Genomic DNA, 18,329 nt, shown 5'->3' with positions numbered 1-18,329 from the left:
CGCGTTATTGTCTAATAGAAAAGTAAGTTGAGGAATACTGGATTTCACTGTTTACTGAAAGTATTACAACAGTTAATTTGAATTCTTCCCCCTATTTGCTTTAAAATGGCCTTTGCTATTTCAGTTCCTCTAGCAGAAGCAAGTGAAGAGCATTTCTTTCAGACTGTGTTGCCAGATTCACCAGAGTTCATTCAGACTCAGTTGCCAGATCCACCAGAGTCAACAAAAGGACTTAAGTAGCTGGCCTTGATCCAAAGTCTACTAACAATGTTGGAAGTCTTTCCATGCACTTCAGGGACATGGATCAAAGCAACTGTCTCAAGCAGAACAGGCTGAAAATCTTTTCACAACATTTGTTTCATAAAAGAATGCATAAAATGTTTTCTTGGACACATCTTGCATTCAATGCATTTTCCACAAGTCCAAGACAAGGTTCCCACAATTTTCTCTTAATTCCTAGCAGACTGCCCTAAGGCTATGCCCCCTGTGTTTGAAAGCATGTTTTTCTCAGACAGAGCAACAAAGTTGACCATGGATGCTCCAGAACTATGAGGCAAGCTACTATGCAGTGTGCAGAGCTGTTTTGTTCCACAGTAGTACAGACTCAGTGGGATCCAGACTAGTTCATTCAAAGCTCAATCTACAGTCCCAAGCGGAAGCACATTGCAGCTAGAGCCTTGGTCTCTTCAGTAAGCCACGTTGCAGGATTATTTCAAAGTGGATACTCAATCGCAGACATTTGAATGCAAACAGCCACTTTAGCACAATAAGCAGTTATAGACCATGAGATGTTACTTTTCACTTCAGTTTTCATCTTTTGTTTTAGAACCAGGTGTATGGTTTATATAGAATTTCTATTTCACTTTTTAAGTTTCTAGTTCAGTTATGTCTAATTAAAAATATTTCTTTACCTTGTGTCATTGTGTTATGCTTTTATTATTATTACTATATTATTATTATTATTATTATTATTATTATTATTATTATTATTATTATTATTATTATTATTATTATTATTATTATTATTTTATTTTTCCTCCTATGGTTTCACTACTGTGAAACCTGAAGATTTCTTTAACTATCTATTACCGTATGTATGTATCTATTCATAGCACCTGGTTAACTTGCACAATACTCTGGTTTGAGTTGAAATAGTATCACCTGCACTCTGAAACCACTATAATGTATTGTATTTCATGGTGATGATCATTCACTCATTTTTGTTGGTAATCTCTGCTTGTTAAAAATTCAGTATTTACACAACTAGGCTGAAGTGCACATGTCCCAGGAGCATATGAAAGAGAGTGAATGTCTAAGCATGATGTATGCATTTCTCTCTCTTTCCAACCCATTATGTATGTTACATGTGGTGGAACAGCTTTTGTAAGATGTTTTAAGAGCAGCCCCATCTCAGTATATGCAATAATTTGTCAGTAAAGCTACACTTTTACTCCTGCCTTTTCTCTCTCTCTCATTTCCCCTTTACTTTCTGGTCTGGCAAGAACAGTAAATTATCAGTTATTCTCACAGGCACTTTCAGCTCCCTGCTGTGTGCTTGGGACAGTGCCTGCCAGAAGAGTTTGCTATGAAAATTCTGGCTAATCAGAGGACCACGCTGTGTGTGCGCTGTCCAGTGTCTCTGCCCCACAGTCTTATCCCTGGGACTGGTATGCTGTGTGTTTCTGAGGTACTTTTTTAGCTTGGAATAAGGTGAATTGTGACTTCCAATTTCTGAATGCCCTTCAGTCTTCAGTCAGATGTATTCCTATTTGGGAGCATTTATAAACTTTGAAATTATTTTGCACAGTTTTAAGTGACCACACAAGGTACAGAACAATAAAAAGTGAGGACAATACTGATATTTCACAATCCATCCTGCCAGAAATGTGATTAAGAACAGAAGGGATGATTTTCATGGTGTAACTTTGGAAAAACCTGCTGAAATCACTGTAGCCACCCAGATTTCACTATCTGCAGCATGTACTCCAGACCTGAAAATTGCCATGAGTTAATTTATCAATTAGTAGAATTTACAGCTAGATGTAAAATAAAAACAAGTGTATTTAATTAAACTATTTAAAAAAATAAAATAAAAAAATAAGAAACTAAACACTTTTTTCAGTGATGAACATATCAACTTTCAAGAATGCTAAGGAAAAACTTGTACCTCTTACACGTGAAACTGTAACATCAGGGGAACAATGTATGCTCAAAGTCAATGGCAAGCAAAAGTTCAAGACAAACCTCCTCAACCAATTACATATGTTAAATACTTCTTACAGATTTCTAAGAAAGCAATTCGTGGGTGCTAAAAGTGACAGAACCTGTTTAAACCACTGATTTGTGGGAGTAGAGCAACCAGGTTTTATTTTTAGATGCCATGAGAACTAATGTAATTTATTTATTGTTAGGATCATTATGTACTCACTGTGCCCAATCTGAGGCCATCAATGCTGTACCGACTGGAAGTTCAAGTGCTGACAACTGGTGGGGAGGGACCAGCTACAATAAAATCATTCCGAACACCCGCTCTTCCTCCATTTTCACCCCACAGTAAGTAGTACCTCATTTTGGCATGTTGTTGTGTGTTAAAAAAAAAAAACAAACACAACACTTCAGTCTTACACATGCAAGCAGGTTGCTTGACCCTTAGAATCTTTATTGGCTCTGGTAGAATTCCATAAACATAATGTGCATGGTATTATTATTATTTTTCTCTCTCTCTCTGTCTCTCTGTGAGTGTTTATCAGCAGTAGTGGAATCAAATATAGTCTTTCTCTCATTCAGTTTTGTGTGGTCTTACATTTGCCACCACATTCTACCACAGGCTTTTACCTGTAAGAGAGGCCACCTTGGGTGGTCTCTCCTCCAAGTACCATCTAGGACTGGGACTGCTTAGCTTTCAAGATTAGACTTTTCTGAGATGCATTCAGTTGAATATGGCTATAGTATGACCATATTTCTAAAGCTGTGCAAACCTCTTAATGGCCGTTACAAGCATTTGAAAATGCTTGAACTTTTCAAATTCAACAACTTGTGGAAAGACACAATTCAGTGTTGTGAAGCCCAGCGAAAATTACAGTGAATTATTCCACTAAAGTTGTCTGGACTGAATATGCACCTAGTTGTCAGAACAGGCAGTTCACTTAAAAGCTGAAGGCTTGCAAGCTGGAGGCCTCAAGAGGCCTTTACAGGAGAATCTGGTAAATGATTGTATGATTTAGGGTTTGATATGTGCGTACTTTCTTATCCTTTTGTTTAGGACCTCATCTGAAGCAACATCATCCACACCACTATAAGCCACCCCCAGAGAAATATTAAACTGTTTCAGATGATTATATAAATAAGTGAGAGGAAAAACTGAGCTCCCAAATGGAGGCTAGGAAAAGGCACATCTGTAGGAGCAATGAATACAGTTTTCCAGTGGAAGTTACCATGCTGTACAATCTGTATCAACTCTATGTAGTTTAGTAATCAAGAATTGTATTTGCACCAAGACAAGGATGAAGCATACAGCAAGTAAAATTTCAGTACCACTACTATTCAACAAATTGAAGATTGCATCGAACTCAACACCTGAGAGAAAATCAAAGTGTGTTTATTATAATGTTTTTGTATTTCTATGTTTGAATTAGATTGAAACAGTGTGGTGTATACAGCTTTTTCTCTTAGTGACTTCAATGTTAATATATAAAAGGTTGTCCTGTGATACATACATACCTTTGAACACTGGAGGCCATGTTGTCATTAACATTTTTAATTGATCTATTTTACTTAAAGCCCTCTTACCAGTTCAAGTCCTAGAGTATTTTGCTGTTAAAGGTCTCCACTTGTCTGAAATAAGGACATAAGTAAAACAAGTAGCAGAAACAGAAACCTTTAAATAGTCAATATTTAATAACTGCAGTATCACTGCAGAGGAGAGATATGATACATTTGCATAGTCAGCCACCTCTTCCAAAGTAATGTTTCAGTATGGAGATCTTCTATTATTATAGGTAATAGTTAAGATATATACAGGGTAGATGTACTATTCATTATAAAGAAACAGATGACAGTTAGTACAATTGTTGACAATTAATTGTGATTAATACAATTAATTGATAATTGTATTAATTTATAAGAATGACCTTTAAAATCCCACTATCACACTTTTTTTGGGGGGGGGAGGGGTTATTATCTTAAGAAGAAATGTTGATTTTTCTAGCTAAAAGTCTTATTAGTTAACATTCACATCTTAAAAATGGAAATTCTGGGGTACATTTATTATTCAAGTAGCTGTAGAGCTACTTTTTTGGCTTCTCTTTCTTTTGATGTATGTCTCTTTTCCCCATGGATCTTTTGAACAGAGGGATGGGTATGTTAGCTCCATGCTATTCTGCTTACAGAAGAGTTGCATAACAATACTCAAGCATTTGGAAAGCATTGGCTTATAGTTTATTTGAATGCATTTTTCAAATTCAGACAAAAGGGTGCCCTTTTTAACCATAAGGGAATACATGCTGCCTTTATTGTACAATATAAACTGAGTAATTCGCTACACAAAGAGACATCCTTGATAGTAAACAGAAACTACTTGGATTTATTATCAAGAAGGAGTAAAGTATCTGCCAACAATCTTCTATACAAATACAATCAAAATCTAATGTTCAGACATTAGTGGCATTAGTATTTTCCTTCTCTTGATTACAAATTGGATAAAATATGGATAAAAGAACTGCATGCCTGAAACTGAGGATCACATTTGTATTTATCATTGTAGGACATTCACAAAATAATCACATATAATTTGTCTCTACTGAAGTTTATAGTTTTGGTGAATGTGGGTTGACAACACTGAGGGTGAAGGAAACTGAATTAATTTCTGATCACTTGGTCATTCCAGTTTTTCTATATATCTACCTTTTATATTTCTACCTTATATTTCTACCTTTGCTATTAAAGTACTTTTTTTTTTTTTCCCCATTCTCTTTCTACTTTGCCTGTTGTCTTTTTTGATGTGCACTCAGTGACAAAAGACTTTTACAGAAAATTTCAATTGCCATGAGATTTGAGCCTTTAACAGTTGTTTAAAAAATATTAAAAGCAATGGTAATTTTAATTCCTTCTTCTGCTGGTCTGTCACCTTATCTTTTCCAAAATACATTAACAAATAACAGATAAACTCTTCTTCATAAAATCTGTAATGTAATATTTATTTCAATTTTGGAAGATGGCCAGAGTTTCAGAGATTTTGGGAATCTGTAAGAATGTGTAATGCATACAAGACTTTACAAAGAAAAAAAAAATATGGTTTGAACTGCAGCACAGTGCAGCACTGCTTTGATGTTTAGGCTATATAAAGTAAGGATAGAAGGTATCTTGTTTTCTGAGAGTAGTTTTCTGTGGGATCAGGGCAAGTACTCAGGCTGCCTTAAAAACTTCTGTTCAAACCTTTACGTTAGAGTCTATTCCAGTTATGCTGGAGCAATTCTGTAGTGACTTGATTAATGTTAATGAAATTATGTAGCATTCATAGTGACATTGGTAAAGCATAGAACATGGATGTCAGTCGTTATTACAATGAGGCCAGACCTAGTTTGGAGATCAAACTGGAAGTTAGCAGCCCTGAGTGACCATATCCTTAGTCTTAATTGTTGAGTGGAAGCCTTGTTCTTTTGCTTGCTTATGTCAATTTATTTGAAACATTCAATTTTTAAAAGTAGCAGTTAATGTTAAAGAACATGGAGTATGCTTTCCTTCTAAATTAGATTTTGCCCATCCCAAAAAAATAAATATGTATTTGATAAAGTAGAATTGTATTGAGCAAGTGCATTATACAGAGTCTGTTTTACAAAGATGTAAAGTCATTTTTATCCTTCTACAAATGAGTTTATCAACTCACCTTTCAAGTGATCCTCCAAATCAAAAATAAAAAATAATAAATCTACCAAGATCATGCATGGATGTTAAATTTGAAACTACAAATGCTTTCCCAATTATTCTTTGAATCTAGCAGTACCAATTTGCAGTTTCTGGTGCCTAACTCATAAAGCCTTGTTTGCTGAATTGTACAGGGTGTTGTCCTAATTTACGGGCCTAAATCACATTATACATTTAATTCATCAATAGACTTGTAATTCACTGCGTGATTCACTACTTAATGATTTATTTTCTCTAATGATGTTGCATAATACAGAATTAATATAGATATCGGGATGCTTTTAAATACTCTGCACCTTTACACTAATGTATTATTTTCTGTGTACGGTTCTGATGGATTTGTCAGTTCACTTCTGGATGCATTATGTTTATCTTTATTTCTGAAAGAATTATGAGACTATGCCATTTTTGCTAGCTGCTTTGTGAAATTGATTTTTTTTTTGTTCACCAATGATTTTTCATGGAATCACATACAATGGTGTGTTCTTGTTGTAACATGGTTTTTAAGTAGTGTATAGAGTAGGGGAAATTCAAATAAGAAAAAAATTGTGCTGTATGTAACATCTTGAACATTCATTAAGAATACAGCACATGGACAGTAAATAAGAGGTCTTACTTCTGAAATGCTGCACATCCTCAACTTAGTGGCTTCAGAAAGAATTGAGGTATGGCAATACTAATAATGATATTGATGTTTGGCATGATCACACATAAAATCAAAGAAATACTCATTGTTAATACGAGTGGGAAATTTACCATTTATATTAGCAGAAGCATATAGAAACCTAAATATTGAGTAAATTCATTCAACAATAATTTCATCTCCATACTCCCTACTGGAGTCAGGGTGAGTTTCAGATAAGCCGGCTCTTATTCAGGAGGGTATGCAGAAAAGAGAACGTCTATTCGCACAGATGTCAGTTGGATGGATGTATACTTTTGAGTGTACAGTAGAGAGTGAGCTTTAGTGATATCTTAAATAAATTATGGATGTCAGAATTGAATACTCTCTTAAATTAGGGCCTTATGGAACAAAGTATTGGACCCAGACAGTTCTAAATTCTATGTACAACACCATAAAAATTTTTATTTTTGTCTTGTGTATATGTAAATGTAGTTGTGATATTGACTTATTTATTAATTAATTTTCTTATACTATGTGCCAGGTATATTCCTACCCTTTTGATCAGTACCTGTGAACATCAATTACTAAAAATAATATTATGCAAACTTGTGCATTGTAACCAGGAATATGATGCTAATAGGCTGTTGCATGTAGTTTAAAATAATTAAGAAAACCCTCTATTTAAAAAATGTAAATGAATACCTGCAGATGTTGATGATTATATATACTTTTGCATGCCAAAACTCATTGTTCAGTTGTGGGCATGAAATGTAACGACTGTATTACCTCTACTGAGTATATTAGTAAGGTACAATTTACAAAGTTATTAACAGAGCTCTCTATGTAAAATGTTTTCTTTTTACCTAATTATATTGTAGTAGAGTTGTAACAGAACTGTTTATCTGTTACCCAAATTGGCTGTAGAAATTATGTTCATATAACAGTCATTTAAAGTCAGTATTTATTTATGTATGTAATACAAAAAAAAAATAATAATTGGTCTTACGTGTCTGTCCATTTATTTAGAGAATGAAAACAATTTGTATAAACAATTTGTAAAAAAAAAAAATGTAAATATAAATAGAGCCTGATTTCTTTTACTCATTATTTTCATGTTTAGAACTTGTATATACTGTTTAGGTAATAAACTGTCCTACACTGAAGTCTTGCTACATTATCTTCTCCATACAGGATTTAAACATTTTTTTTTCTTTTTTTTTTTTTTAAAGTGGGAGATAAAGTGTTATTGAATAAAAATCAGAGTACCATTGGTACTCTACATTTCATTGTACATGTAATCATAACATTTTATCCTTGCTGTTTGCTACTGCATTTTATTTTCTTTAGAAAGTGATCAAAATCATCTGAAGATAAATTTAGGTATCATTTAAGTATTTTATGTTGAAAAGCAAATCTTAAAGTAAAAAATCAGACTCAAGATTTTGTCTTCTTTTCCCTTGTTTCCATGAGATAGTACTCAATGGAGTTTTAGTAACCCTTTGTAATACTAATTTCAAATAATTAAAATGTTTCTAGATCTATGTCAGTAGCCTGATCCTGCAAGTCAAGATTTTTGTGATTGAAAATCATGGTGAAATCTTTGTGTACACCAGATCTGGAATATTTTATATTTAAAAGTGCAGTATCCCATGATTTAAATGATATATTTTTAATAAATATAAATATCTGTCTTACAACAACATTTGTTTCAAATTGTCATAGATGTGCTATCATTTTCAAATGCAATGTTTTTGGTAAATCTCTTAGCAGGTGTGCCTTTCACGTACTCTCAAATTACTTAATAAACATTTAGTTTTTGTTAACTTGAGCATAAACTCCAAATTTTCCTAATTACTTTCTCAGTAGAATAATTGTTTAGGATTTTTATTGTTTGTTTTTCATTTTACATAAATGGACAATGTTTAGCATAAACCCTTATAATTAAATTCCTCTCCAAGTTGTATTTCACCAGTGTGGTATGGTAAACCCTTATAGGAGTTATATATCACTGTGGGTAGGTAAGTTGTCATAATACATAAATGAAGTGTTCTATGCACTGTCATTCTTTTTCTTTTTCCCCTTTCATAACTTCAAATAAATGTTCTATTCAACACTGAATTAGAAAAGATGATGACTGGATTATGTCAATCATATGAAATAAAGCATATTTGGTATATATTGATCAGTATTGATCATTTTGATTTTGGGTTTTGTACTTTGTGCTTCAGTGCAACTTGGTTCTTTTTTTTTATATATATATAATATATATATAAATATATAAATATATATATAAGAAAAAAATATATATTTTATATATATATATATAAAAATAAAATCCTCCATACTTCTGTTTTCCTCTGACAGGTGTTGTATTGTCGTCAATACAACACTTGTTATTGGTATGCCAGCCTCCTTGAGAAAGGCCTTGAGCCAAAACTCTGGCTGAGCCTGCCAGTGACAATGCAGCACCTGTAAGGATAAAAGCAAACAAGGGAGATCATCGAACACATGGTTTTTAAATATATGCGAAAGACTCCTGCAGGCCTGAAGGGGATGTGGTTCAACAGAAATGTCTGTGATGTCCCCCTTTAGATTGTGCATAATAGCGTTCCTGCTTCTACTGAAAGTGCTGGTAGCAGTATAGATTAATATTTAATATACACCTTACTATAAGCATTTACTGAGATTGTTTTGTGGGTCAGAAACCAAAGAATTAATGAACGCTTGCTGTACCCAGTTCCTCACCTTTGATGGTAATTTATTCATGTTATTTAATAATAAGCTTCATTCAGGAGGTCTCTTCTTAAAAGGATATAAACTTTGGAATGATTGGACTGCCATTTTTCAGGAGAGTTAGGAAAATGTGCTGAACACAAATCTCTTTATGTTTGTGTGCAAATATATTTATACACCAAATAATAGTTCTTGCTTGTCTTTTTCACAAGCTGTCCAGTAGTATATTTGTAATTGGTTCAAAAATGGCTAACTCTCTATTTGTAGTTAGAACTGATTAGCCAGCACATTACTCATACTTTTATAATTTTATTTAGAAAATGTTACCTGATTTAAGTGGTTCAGGCTGCGTAGTTGTTATTAGTTGTAGAGTGATAAGCTGTAATTTCCACCCTGCCATTTCTAAGTGGAAGGTAGGGGAATGAATAGACTTCACCCCACCACAAACACACACAAAAAAGTGAAGGACACACACACGTCTTATGTATTCATCCAATTTCCAGTGTTAGTAGTTGTCTGCAAACATACAAATTAACCTTTTAAATTTATTTTTTGAGCTGTGCTGTAAAGTTTATTTATATTCCAGGTTTTTGGTAAACATATCTTCAAGCCAACATCAATTAGTCTCATAAGACTATGTACAAGAAACAAAAAGCAAAATTTGAAACAAAAATAACCAAAAAACAAAACAAAACAACAACAAAAAAAAAATAAGCCAAAACTTGCTATTGGATTATGAGAGAGCCCTTTGGGACAGCTGTGCCTTTTGTGTGATATTCATTGAATCATAATGAAGACCATGAAGAGTCACACATTCTTCTTGCTTTGAGTGGATTGCAGACATTTTTTCTAATACCTCTTATCACAAAGAATCTGATTAAATAGCTTCATTAGTGGATGAGTTACCAGACGTATACAGTAACTTAAAGCTATTATGATGCACCAGTGAATGATTCCTGCTTTTTTTTTTTTTTTTTTCCTCATTTATTTGAAGATTGTATTAAATTCGTATTTTTGTCTTGACATCTTCTATTTTGTTCTGTTTTATTTTATAATGGATCACTATTCATTGCTTTTTTTTATATGTATGTTCAGGTTGAGAACTTGCCTCATTTATTTATCATGAACATACAAGATGTATTCATAGCTTATTTCTCGTCACCGGTCATTGCTGTGAAGATTGAGATTTGTGGTATCTTTACAATAAACAAAGTCACTGAAATAATGTGTTTATGTATTTAGAGCTGATTTCAATAAAGTGTCCCTTGTGAACAAAATAACATTACTTTTAGATATGTAAAATATCTGTGGTTGTATCTTGTTGAAATTACTATCTACATAATATAGTTTTGGACAAACTGTATTTCAGGAAACCTTAGTGTATTTAAATAACAGGCATGCTAACTACAGGAAATTGTAGCAAGCACACAGGAGTATATTAAACTGATAGGTATCACTCATATTTGTAGATTAATAAATGCTGCTAAGACAATAAATTGTTTTCAGGTTAGCTAAATATATTACTTAGTCTGAGCACAAACAGATTCCCATTCACTGACAGAATAGGAGATGTGGATGAATACCAGAGGTTTGGAGAGAGATGTAGAAGGAACAGCATTAACTTCTGTAATTGGATAATATCAAAATTATACACAATTTAAATTATGTTTTCTTTGTTGTCACTAACAGAGGGTACTTGATACCTTAACAAAATCATAAGGTGATCCCACATGTTCTTTTCAGGTGATTTTGTAAATTTTGTAAGTAGCTTCATAACATAAGTGGAACTAACAACAAGAAAGAAATCATTTTATTTATGTAAATGTAATTGAAAAAGTATTATTTACCTAATATCATGCTCAGAATCACTTACCAACACACTTGCATAGAACAATATGATTCAATTGGGTGAACACTTCAGTTCGGGGTTCTCTCACTTTCTGAAATTCAACCTTTGACTGAAAAAGTCTTCCTAATTTAAAAAAAAAACATATGTATATTTATTGGGACACCATGAATAATATATCATCAAAGATAGAGATTGTACATCCTCTCTTACTAATTACTTTTGAAACAACAATAAGGCAAATAGTGACATCTTAACTTTCAAGGAAATTGCATGTGGAAAAACACATGGCATAAACAATTTTGATTATGCGTCAAATTACCAAAAAATTGCAAAATATTCCTTTGAGGGAATATAGGTTTTTTTTTATTCTCAGTAGATTTGGGAGGAAACTCTTCTTACACTGCCCCTAGGAAATTGAAAGACTGCAGAAAATGAAACCAGCTTCTCAATGTATCTTTATGTTGTAAGACATTACTTACCTCACAAGACTTTGTACAAGTTGTGTAGCTTGTAAAATTGAATGAGTTGGGATTTCGAGTGGTAATTTACCTTACTAACATTAAACAAATAGTTATTGACAATAGCTGTGGCCCATTTGTGTTGATTCTTTTGAATGCTGTGGGTTGTTGCCTTGAATCTTTCCTGGTCAGATAATGTTTCACCCCGAGCAGGGTACGAGCTTTTGGGGAAACCACCAAGGGCTCTGGGAGAGCTGAGCTGAGCTGAGCTGAGCTGAGCAGGCCAGATGCTGTGGCAAAGGATAGCTGTTACCTGACCAGCTGTGCTGGTGCTGCAAATACTCAAACCCCTGTGCTGGGGGTTGGCAGAGGTAGAGGGCGCAGCAGCCTGGAGAAAATAAAAACGTGCCTTCAATGGAAATGCTTCTAATGGAAAAGGCTTCTCATCCCACCATATAAGTGTATGGTGAGCAGGAAAGAAAGGATTCAGCACTTAAGTGCTCATTGATCTGGGTGGACCTGGGGTCCTTGGGTCCCTGAGCTGGAAGAGAGGGTGTGTAAATGGCTTCACAAGCGCAGCCTGGACAAAATAAGGAACAAATGAGTCAGGGTGAGCCATGCTAGTCAGGGGTTCAACCCTGCTGTTGAAGCAAAAGGTCCTGAGCTCCTATGTCCACAGCAAGGGGAGAGAGGAACACCTCACACCTCCAGTATTCTACCTTTCTGATGGGAACAGGTGAGGGTGGACTAGCTGCAAAGAAATCTGGCTGAAAGGGCCTCCTGCTGCAATCCACATAGACTTCCATTGAACTTTGGCTTGTGGAAGACTTGTAGAAATACTTTGCTTTGCTTTATTAGCCCAGACATCTACTGATGCAGAATAGAAACTGGGACCTCAATGAGAAGCATCACTGTAGCTGGGGTACTATCTGGGACCAACACCGCCTGCTGCTCTGACAGGGTTTAGTGTCTACTTCTGGTTCTTATTTCAGAGGGAGCTCAGCTCCTTCAAGATGAAGAGGATCCATGGAATCATAGAATCATAGAATCATAGAATCATAGAATCATGGAGTGGATTGGGTTGGAAGGGACCCCAAAACCATCCAGTTCCAACCCCCCTGCTGTGGGCAGGGACACCTTCCACTAAATCAGGTTGTTCAAAGCCCCATCCAACCTGGCTTTGAACACTTCCAGTGGTGGGACATTCTCAGCTTCTCTGGGAAACCTGTCCCAGTGCCTCACCTCAGTAAAGACACCTCAGTGTCTCAGTAAAGAATTTCTTCTTTAAATCTAATCTAAATCTCCCCTCTATTACTTTAAAGTCATTACACCTTGTCTTATCGCTATGCTCCCTGACAAAGAGTCCCTCCCCAGCTTTCCTGTAGGCCCCCTTTAGGTATTGGAAGGTTGCTATAATGTTTCCTTGGAGCCCTGCCTTCTCCAGGCTGAACAACCCCAGCCCCCTCAGCCTGTCTTCATAGGAGAGATGCTCCAGCCCTCCGATCATCCTCATGGCCCTCCTCGACTCACTCTAACAGGTCCATGTCTTCCTACTGCTGGGAGCCCCAGAGCTGAATGCGGTACTCCCTCTGGGGTCTCACAAGAGCAGAGCAAAGGGGGAGAATCACCTCCCTTGACCTGCTGGCCATGCTTCTTTTGATGTAGCCTAGGATACACTTGGCTTTGTGGGTTGCAAGTGCACATTGCGAGCTCATGGTGAGTTTCTCATAAACCAGCATCCCTAGGTCCTTCTCACCAGGGCTGCTCTCAGTGAAGAAGTGTCTAAACAAAGCTTTGAGACATGCGGTTTGGGCTTGGATGAGAGGACACCCCTGTGTTCCACTAATCTTCACTCTTTAACCACTATGGTGAACATATGCACTACTGTCCCTTCTCCTTCTTTTTTTTCCATTGGGCTACCATACACTTGGGGAAATACACACTGACATGTGTATTAAGTAATTAAGTCTTCCCCTGTAGGTGGTCCTTACATGGTCCTTTCCCTGCAGGTTTGTAGTCTACTTCATCTTTGATGGTCACCAACATATCATCTAGGGATAGTTCTGTGAGTTTCATCACTGTCAGATACAGTTGCTGAAAGGAGAGGGACTGTCAGATCAAAAGAACTGAATAAATGAAGGCCCCACAAGCTGGAAAGGGCAAATACTGTCACTGCATGCAGAGGCTGTAACTTTTCAACTGGCTAGAGGTGAGTACCTCAAGCAGTATTCACTGTGTGATTTTTCAGCAGTGACTGCAAATAAGCGGGATACACTTGTATGCATTATGAGGGCATCTGCTGTAATGAGGTTCTGAGCTACCAAAAACAGGAGCTGCACAGAATGTTGGTCAAAAGGTGAGAGGATTCCTTCTAAAGGCAGGACTTGAACCCACATGGAGGCTTATTGCACATCACAGTGGAAATCTGGAGCCTTATATCCTCATTCCTTCTGGCAAGACATAAAGTTTTAAGCAAAAGCTTTGTCATCTCACTAAAAGTCCTGCTGTAGATGTCAAAAACTGAAAATAGGAGGCAATTTTTGTACAAAAGAAGACAGGCAATGACAAGACCTGAAGACTTTATGGTAATTCCTGTTATAACTATATGGAAAGTGATGTGGACAAAATATTTCTGCACAATCATCATTTTCCAGTTTTGCCTGCTGAACCAGTTAGCTTCAGACAAAAATAATAATAATAATAAAATAATAATAACAAAAAGGTGGTTCGCTGTCTTTTAGTAGCCTTATAATAAGGCTTTAAGGCTTTAGCAACAGTGACTCTGAAATATTCTGAAGCTTAAATTTCTGAAATCAGTAGGTTGCCCTTGTATTCTAAAGACAAGCCTAAATACATGACTTGCTGCACTTCAACTGAAAGAAAGCCATTTCCAGACATGGTGAAGCATATGTTACTATCATCTTAAATGCGGAAGTATTGAAATACTTATAGATTAACTAAAATGTGTTTCTTCCTCCCTAAATGGTTACTTCATGATGACTCAGAACCAAGAAAAATGGTCACACTTTAAATGAACCCACAGCAACAGATAAGAAAATAAAACTTTCTTAAAGACCTTCTTAAAAAAACTTTCTTAAAAACTTTCTTAAAGACTTTCTTAAATAAAAATTTCTTAAAGACTTGGGCAGGAGAAAATGAAGATTGGTAAGTATAGACCACGAGAGGTTTGGTGCCAGAAATAAAAGGAGGCCAGATGTGAACACTGGTCTCCCTGCGTATCTGTGTGCTCTGCATCTTGGCTGCACTGTGGGTCCAGGTACAGTCAGGTACTGGGTCTGCCAGTAAATTCAATAGCTATGCCATTGGCTTGGAGACAGTGCAACATAAAGACAACAAAGAAATCTTCTGGCCTCTGGCAGGCTGCTATCATTCTCCTAGTAAAATTTCCCATGGTAAGATAATATTTAGCTTTCCCTTAAATAATCAGATCCATGAACTTGGAGAAAAAAAAATAAAAAAATAAGGTCACGGTTGGAAGAAAAACATCAAAAATAACTAGAAGGAGACAAGAAATATTTTAATGAGGTAATTCTGTGATTCTGCAATTCTGTAAAGAGTAAAAATATTAATGAATATGGTACAAAAGTCCTTATTTCTCCCTCACATATCACTTAACCATCCTTAGAAATAATTAAAAAAAAAATAGAAACAATGAAGAAACGACTAAATCAGTCAGAGACTTCTGGAGATAATATTTCTGCAAATCCTAGAGCATTAATTCACAAAATATGTTTCTAACGTGTCAAGGGAATTAAAAAAAAAAAAAAAAAAAAAAAAAAGGCCTGTGCAATATTGGGAAGCCATTGCCATTAGTTGCAGCATTCCTGAATATTCCTGAATTTTCCCTTAGTTGGACAGTTATGCTTTTGCATCACTCATTTAACAGGAAATTCAACTACTAGCTACATTTTTTTTTTTTTTAATTCCAATTACTAAACACTCTGCAGTGTATTATTTGGTCTCAAATTTGTACTTCTTGTTCTCTGTAAAATTTATAATGTTTTTACCTTTTCATGATCACTGACTACACAAAAGACTTCTGTGTGGGCATAATATGCATTTTAGGTTTTAAACTTTCTTTTGCTAGATTGCTTTAAAGAATAACATCACCATTACTTTTTATAGAGATGATCTAACAATATCATCTCACAATATCATCCTCACAATAATTGTGTATATTATGAGATGCTTTGTCCTTCACAGCTTTTCTTTTTCCAATATTTAGTATCTTGTTCTCTTCTCCTAAATGATTCAAGAAGTGATCTATGGGAAATCTTTCATAGAGCTAAGATACGGTTGATTGTCAATCTTCTTCAAAATGAGGCTATTTTTCCCACCAATGATCTAAAATTGACAACAGCAACAATAACAAAATTTTATTAAGATGAGCAATTATTATTATAATTATCATTACTATTATTATTACAGAATGGGTCACTATTGGCAACATAAGATGTTTATAGTTTTGGTTTCATTTTAGACATTTTCCCTAACATTTTATTCTCCTCCACCAACATTCTAGATATAAATACAAAGAAAGGGAAAGGCAGCTCACAGCAGCTAATCATTGTCACAAAAAGAGTGCCTTGATTAGGTGTTCCTTAAAATGTTTCAAAAGTATGACTTTGTCTATGGGATAGTTCGCTGCTCTTTGTGCATATTCTTTACACTGTAAAAATACACTGTTTATGAAAATATATTTCAGGAAGTATTGCAAGAATGCAGTCAGAGGTTTAGCTAAGACAAGAGTGTATTACCCCTAAGGAAGTTTGTATTCTTTTATTGTACTGTTTTTTTAATTGTGGTTGGCAAAATGATCCCTTGAATTACCAAACTTGTACATACTTTAAAAATCATAGGCCTCTCTAAAAAGAAGAAATATGTGGGTTTGTTTTGTTTTGTTTTAATTTGTACTCTGGTTTCTTGTCAGTTAGGACTTATGCTTTTGAGTTTTTCTCTGTAAATAGAAAAATTATTATTTTACACCAGTGACAGTAATGTAGCAGAGAGGGGTTGAAAAAGAGGAATTTCAAATTCCGTGAAGTTAAAAATTTAAAGGACTGAGTTGCATGAAAAACAAAAGTAACACCACTTTTGTGAGAAGATTATGATTTTTCAATGACAGTGGTGATGAGAGTGACAGTGAGACCTATCTGCTGACAAGTTTTGACATTCTGGGAGGTATGCTGCCTCCAAAGAACCCAAATGCTGGGTGTTAGTGAAATGTTGCCAAGGCTCTTCACTGAATACTACTCCTTGCTCATGTTCCATGTGGGTGTTAATAATACTACTGGGAATGAGTTTACACAGATTAAAAGCTACTGTAAGGCTTTGTGATCAGGGGGTGAAGGGGTCAGGAGATCAGGTGGCTTTTTTTGTCAGTTCTGCTGATCAAAGGTCAAGGCTCAGGGACAGATGTGACATGGAGATAAATATGTGAGTGAGCAGATGGTGCTGCCAGCAGAAAGTCAGCTGCCTTGACCATGGGATAATGTTCTATAAACCCCATGGCACAAAGAGTAACTGCATTTCTCTTTCTCATCAATTTACTGATTTACTGAGACAGTTTCACAATAACACACTAGATCAGTATGAACTATTCTGGCCTCAACATAAGTCTAAATATTAGCAAGAACAGAGGTATTTACCATAAGGTCAGAGGAGGGACAAAAAGGAGAATGGTGTGTTGGTTCACCAAAAGATCTTGTATTATGTAGGAAGTAAGTAGGAGGAACTGAAGGTTATATTACATGGCTAACATTTTGCTTCAACTGACATTTGCTTAATTAAAAACTTGTTGGATGATTTGCATGTCACAACATAAATATTGAAGAACATAACTTGCTCAGAGAAGTCAAGTTGGAGAGTAATGAAAAAGAAATTATTATTAAATATGAAGAGTGTATATACTCGAGATCCAAATTATGAAAAAGCATACATTTTCTGTAAGTTTTCACATCCCTCTTCATACTGCTCAGAATTAAAGGAAAATGAATATGAACACTATCATGGTCAGGGGGATGGAGATGAACATAAGAATAATCCAATCACAGGACTTAGCGGTAAATAATTACTTATTTAATTAATTATTACTTGGTGGTAGTCACTAGTTGCTTCTCAAACACAGTCCAAAGAAAGAATGCAGAATAATTAGGCAAGAACTCACCTGACTAAGGGACTAAGGATAGATTTTTACAGAGAGGACATCTGTATCTGTGCTGGCTACTTGTTAGTCAGCTGAAGCACTTACATGGTGCTGAGGTCCAGTTAACTCAGGTAACTGTATTAAAAAGGTCTGTCCTTTTTTTTTTTTTTTTTTTTCTCCATAAAGAGAACTTTGATAAACACAGACTTACATGACTATACAGAAGATATAATACCAAAGAAGATACAGAGGAAACAATACCAAATGTGCTTGCAACTTGACTAACTTGAAAGATGTTCATTGCTAATATACAACAGGAAGCATAGTGTCTGTGTGCAGGTCAGTAACGATGGATGTGGGAACAAAATCAGTTTAGCAAAATTATAAAGGAAGGAAACCTAGTAAAGGATGGAAAAAAAAGTCAAGGTCCAACCTGTAAGAACTTAGAAGATAACACAGAGAACAAAGCAATGGCCACCATAAATTAGCAAAGACAAAACTGTGTAAAAGTCGTGTAATTTTTTTCATATAACATACTAATAAACCTTTAAGATAGAAAGGAAGAACATTTTTGCA

General features: G+C 35.2%; 1 protein-coding gene across 4 annotated transcripts in view; it reads left to right on the top strand.

The window, feature by feature from the left end:
* The window catches only part of ANOS1 (anosmin 1), a 137,297-nt gene extending 128,956 nt beyond the window's left edge, over positions 1-8,341 (top strand). For all 4 annotated transcript variants that reach the window (XM_082758162.1, XM_082758160.1, XM_082758161.1 and 1 more), the window contains 2 exons: positions 2,412-2,553; positions 3,263-8,341. In XM_082758162.1, coding sequence (XP_082614288.1) covers positions 2,412-2,553; positions 3,263-3,321 — 201 coding nt within the window. In that variant the 3' untranslated portion in view covers positions 3,322-8,341. The remainder of the gene's footprint in view (positions 1-2,411; positions 2,554-3,262) is intronic.
* The last annotated feature ends 9,988 nt before the right edge of the window (positions 8,342-18,329 follow it).

Source organism: Aythya marila (genome assembly GCF_965140915.1).
Source record: "Aythya marila genome assembly, chromosome: 1".
NCBI lineage: Eukaryota > Metazoa > Chordata > Aves > Anseriformes > Anatidae > Aythya > Aythya marila.
The sequence above is the reverse complement of the archived record's forward strand: the minus strand, read 5'-3'. Positions and strand labels throughout refer to the sequence as shown.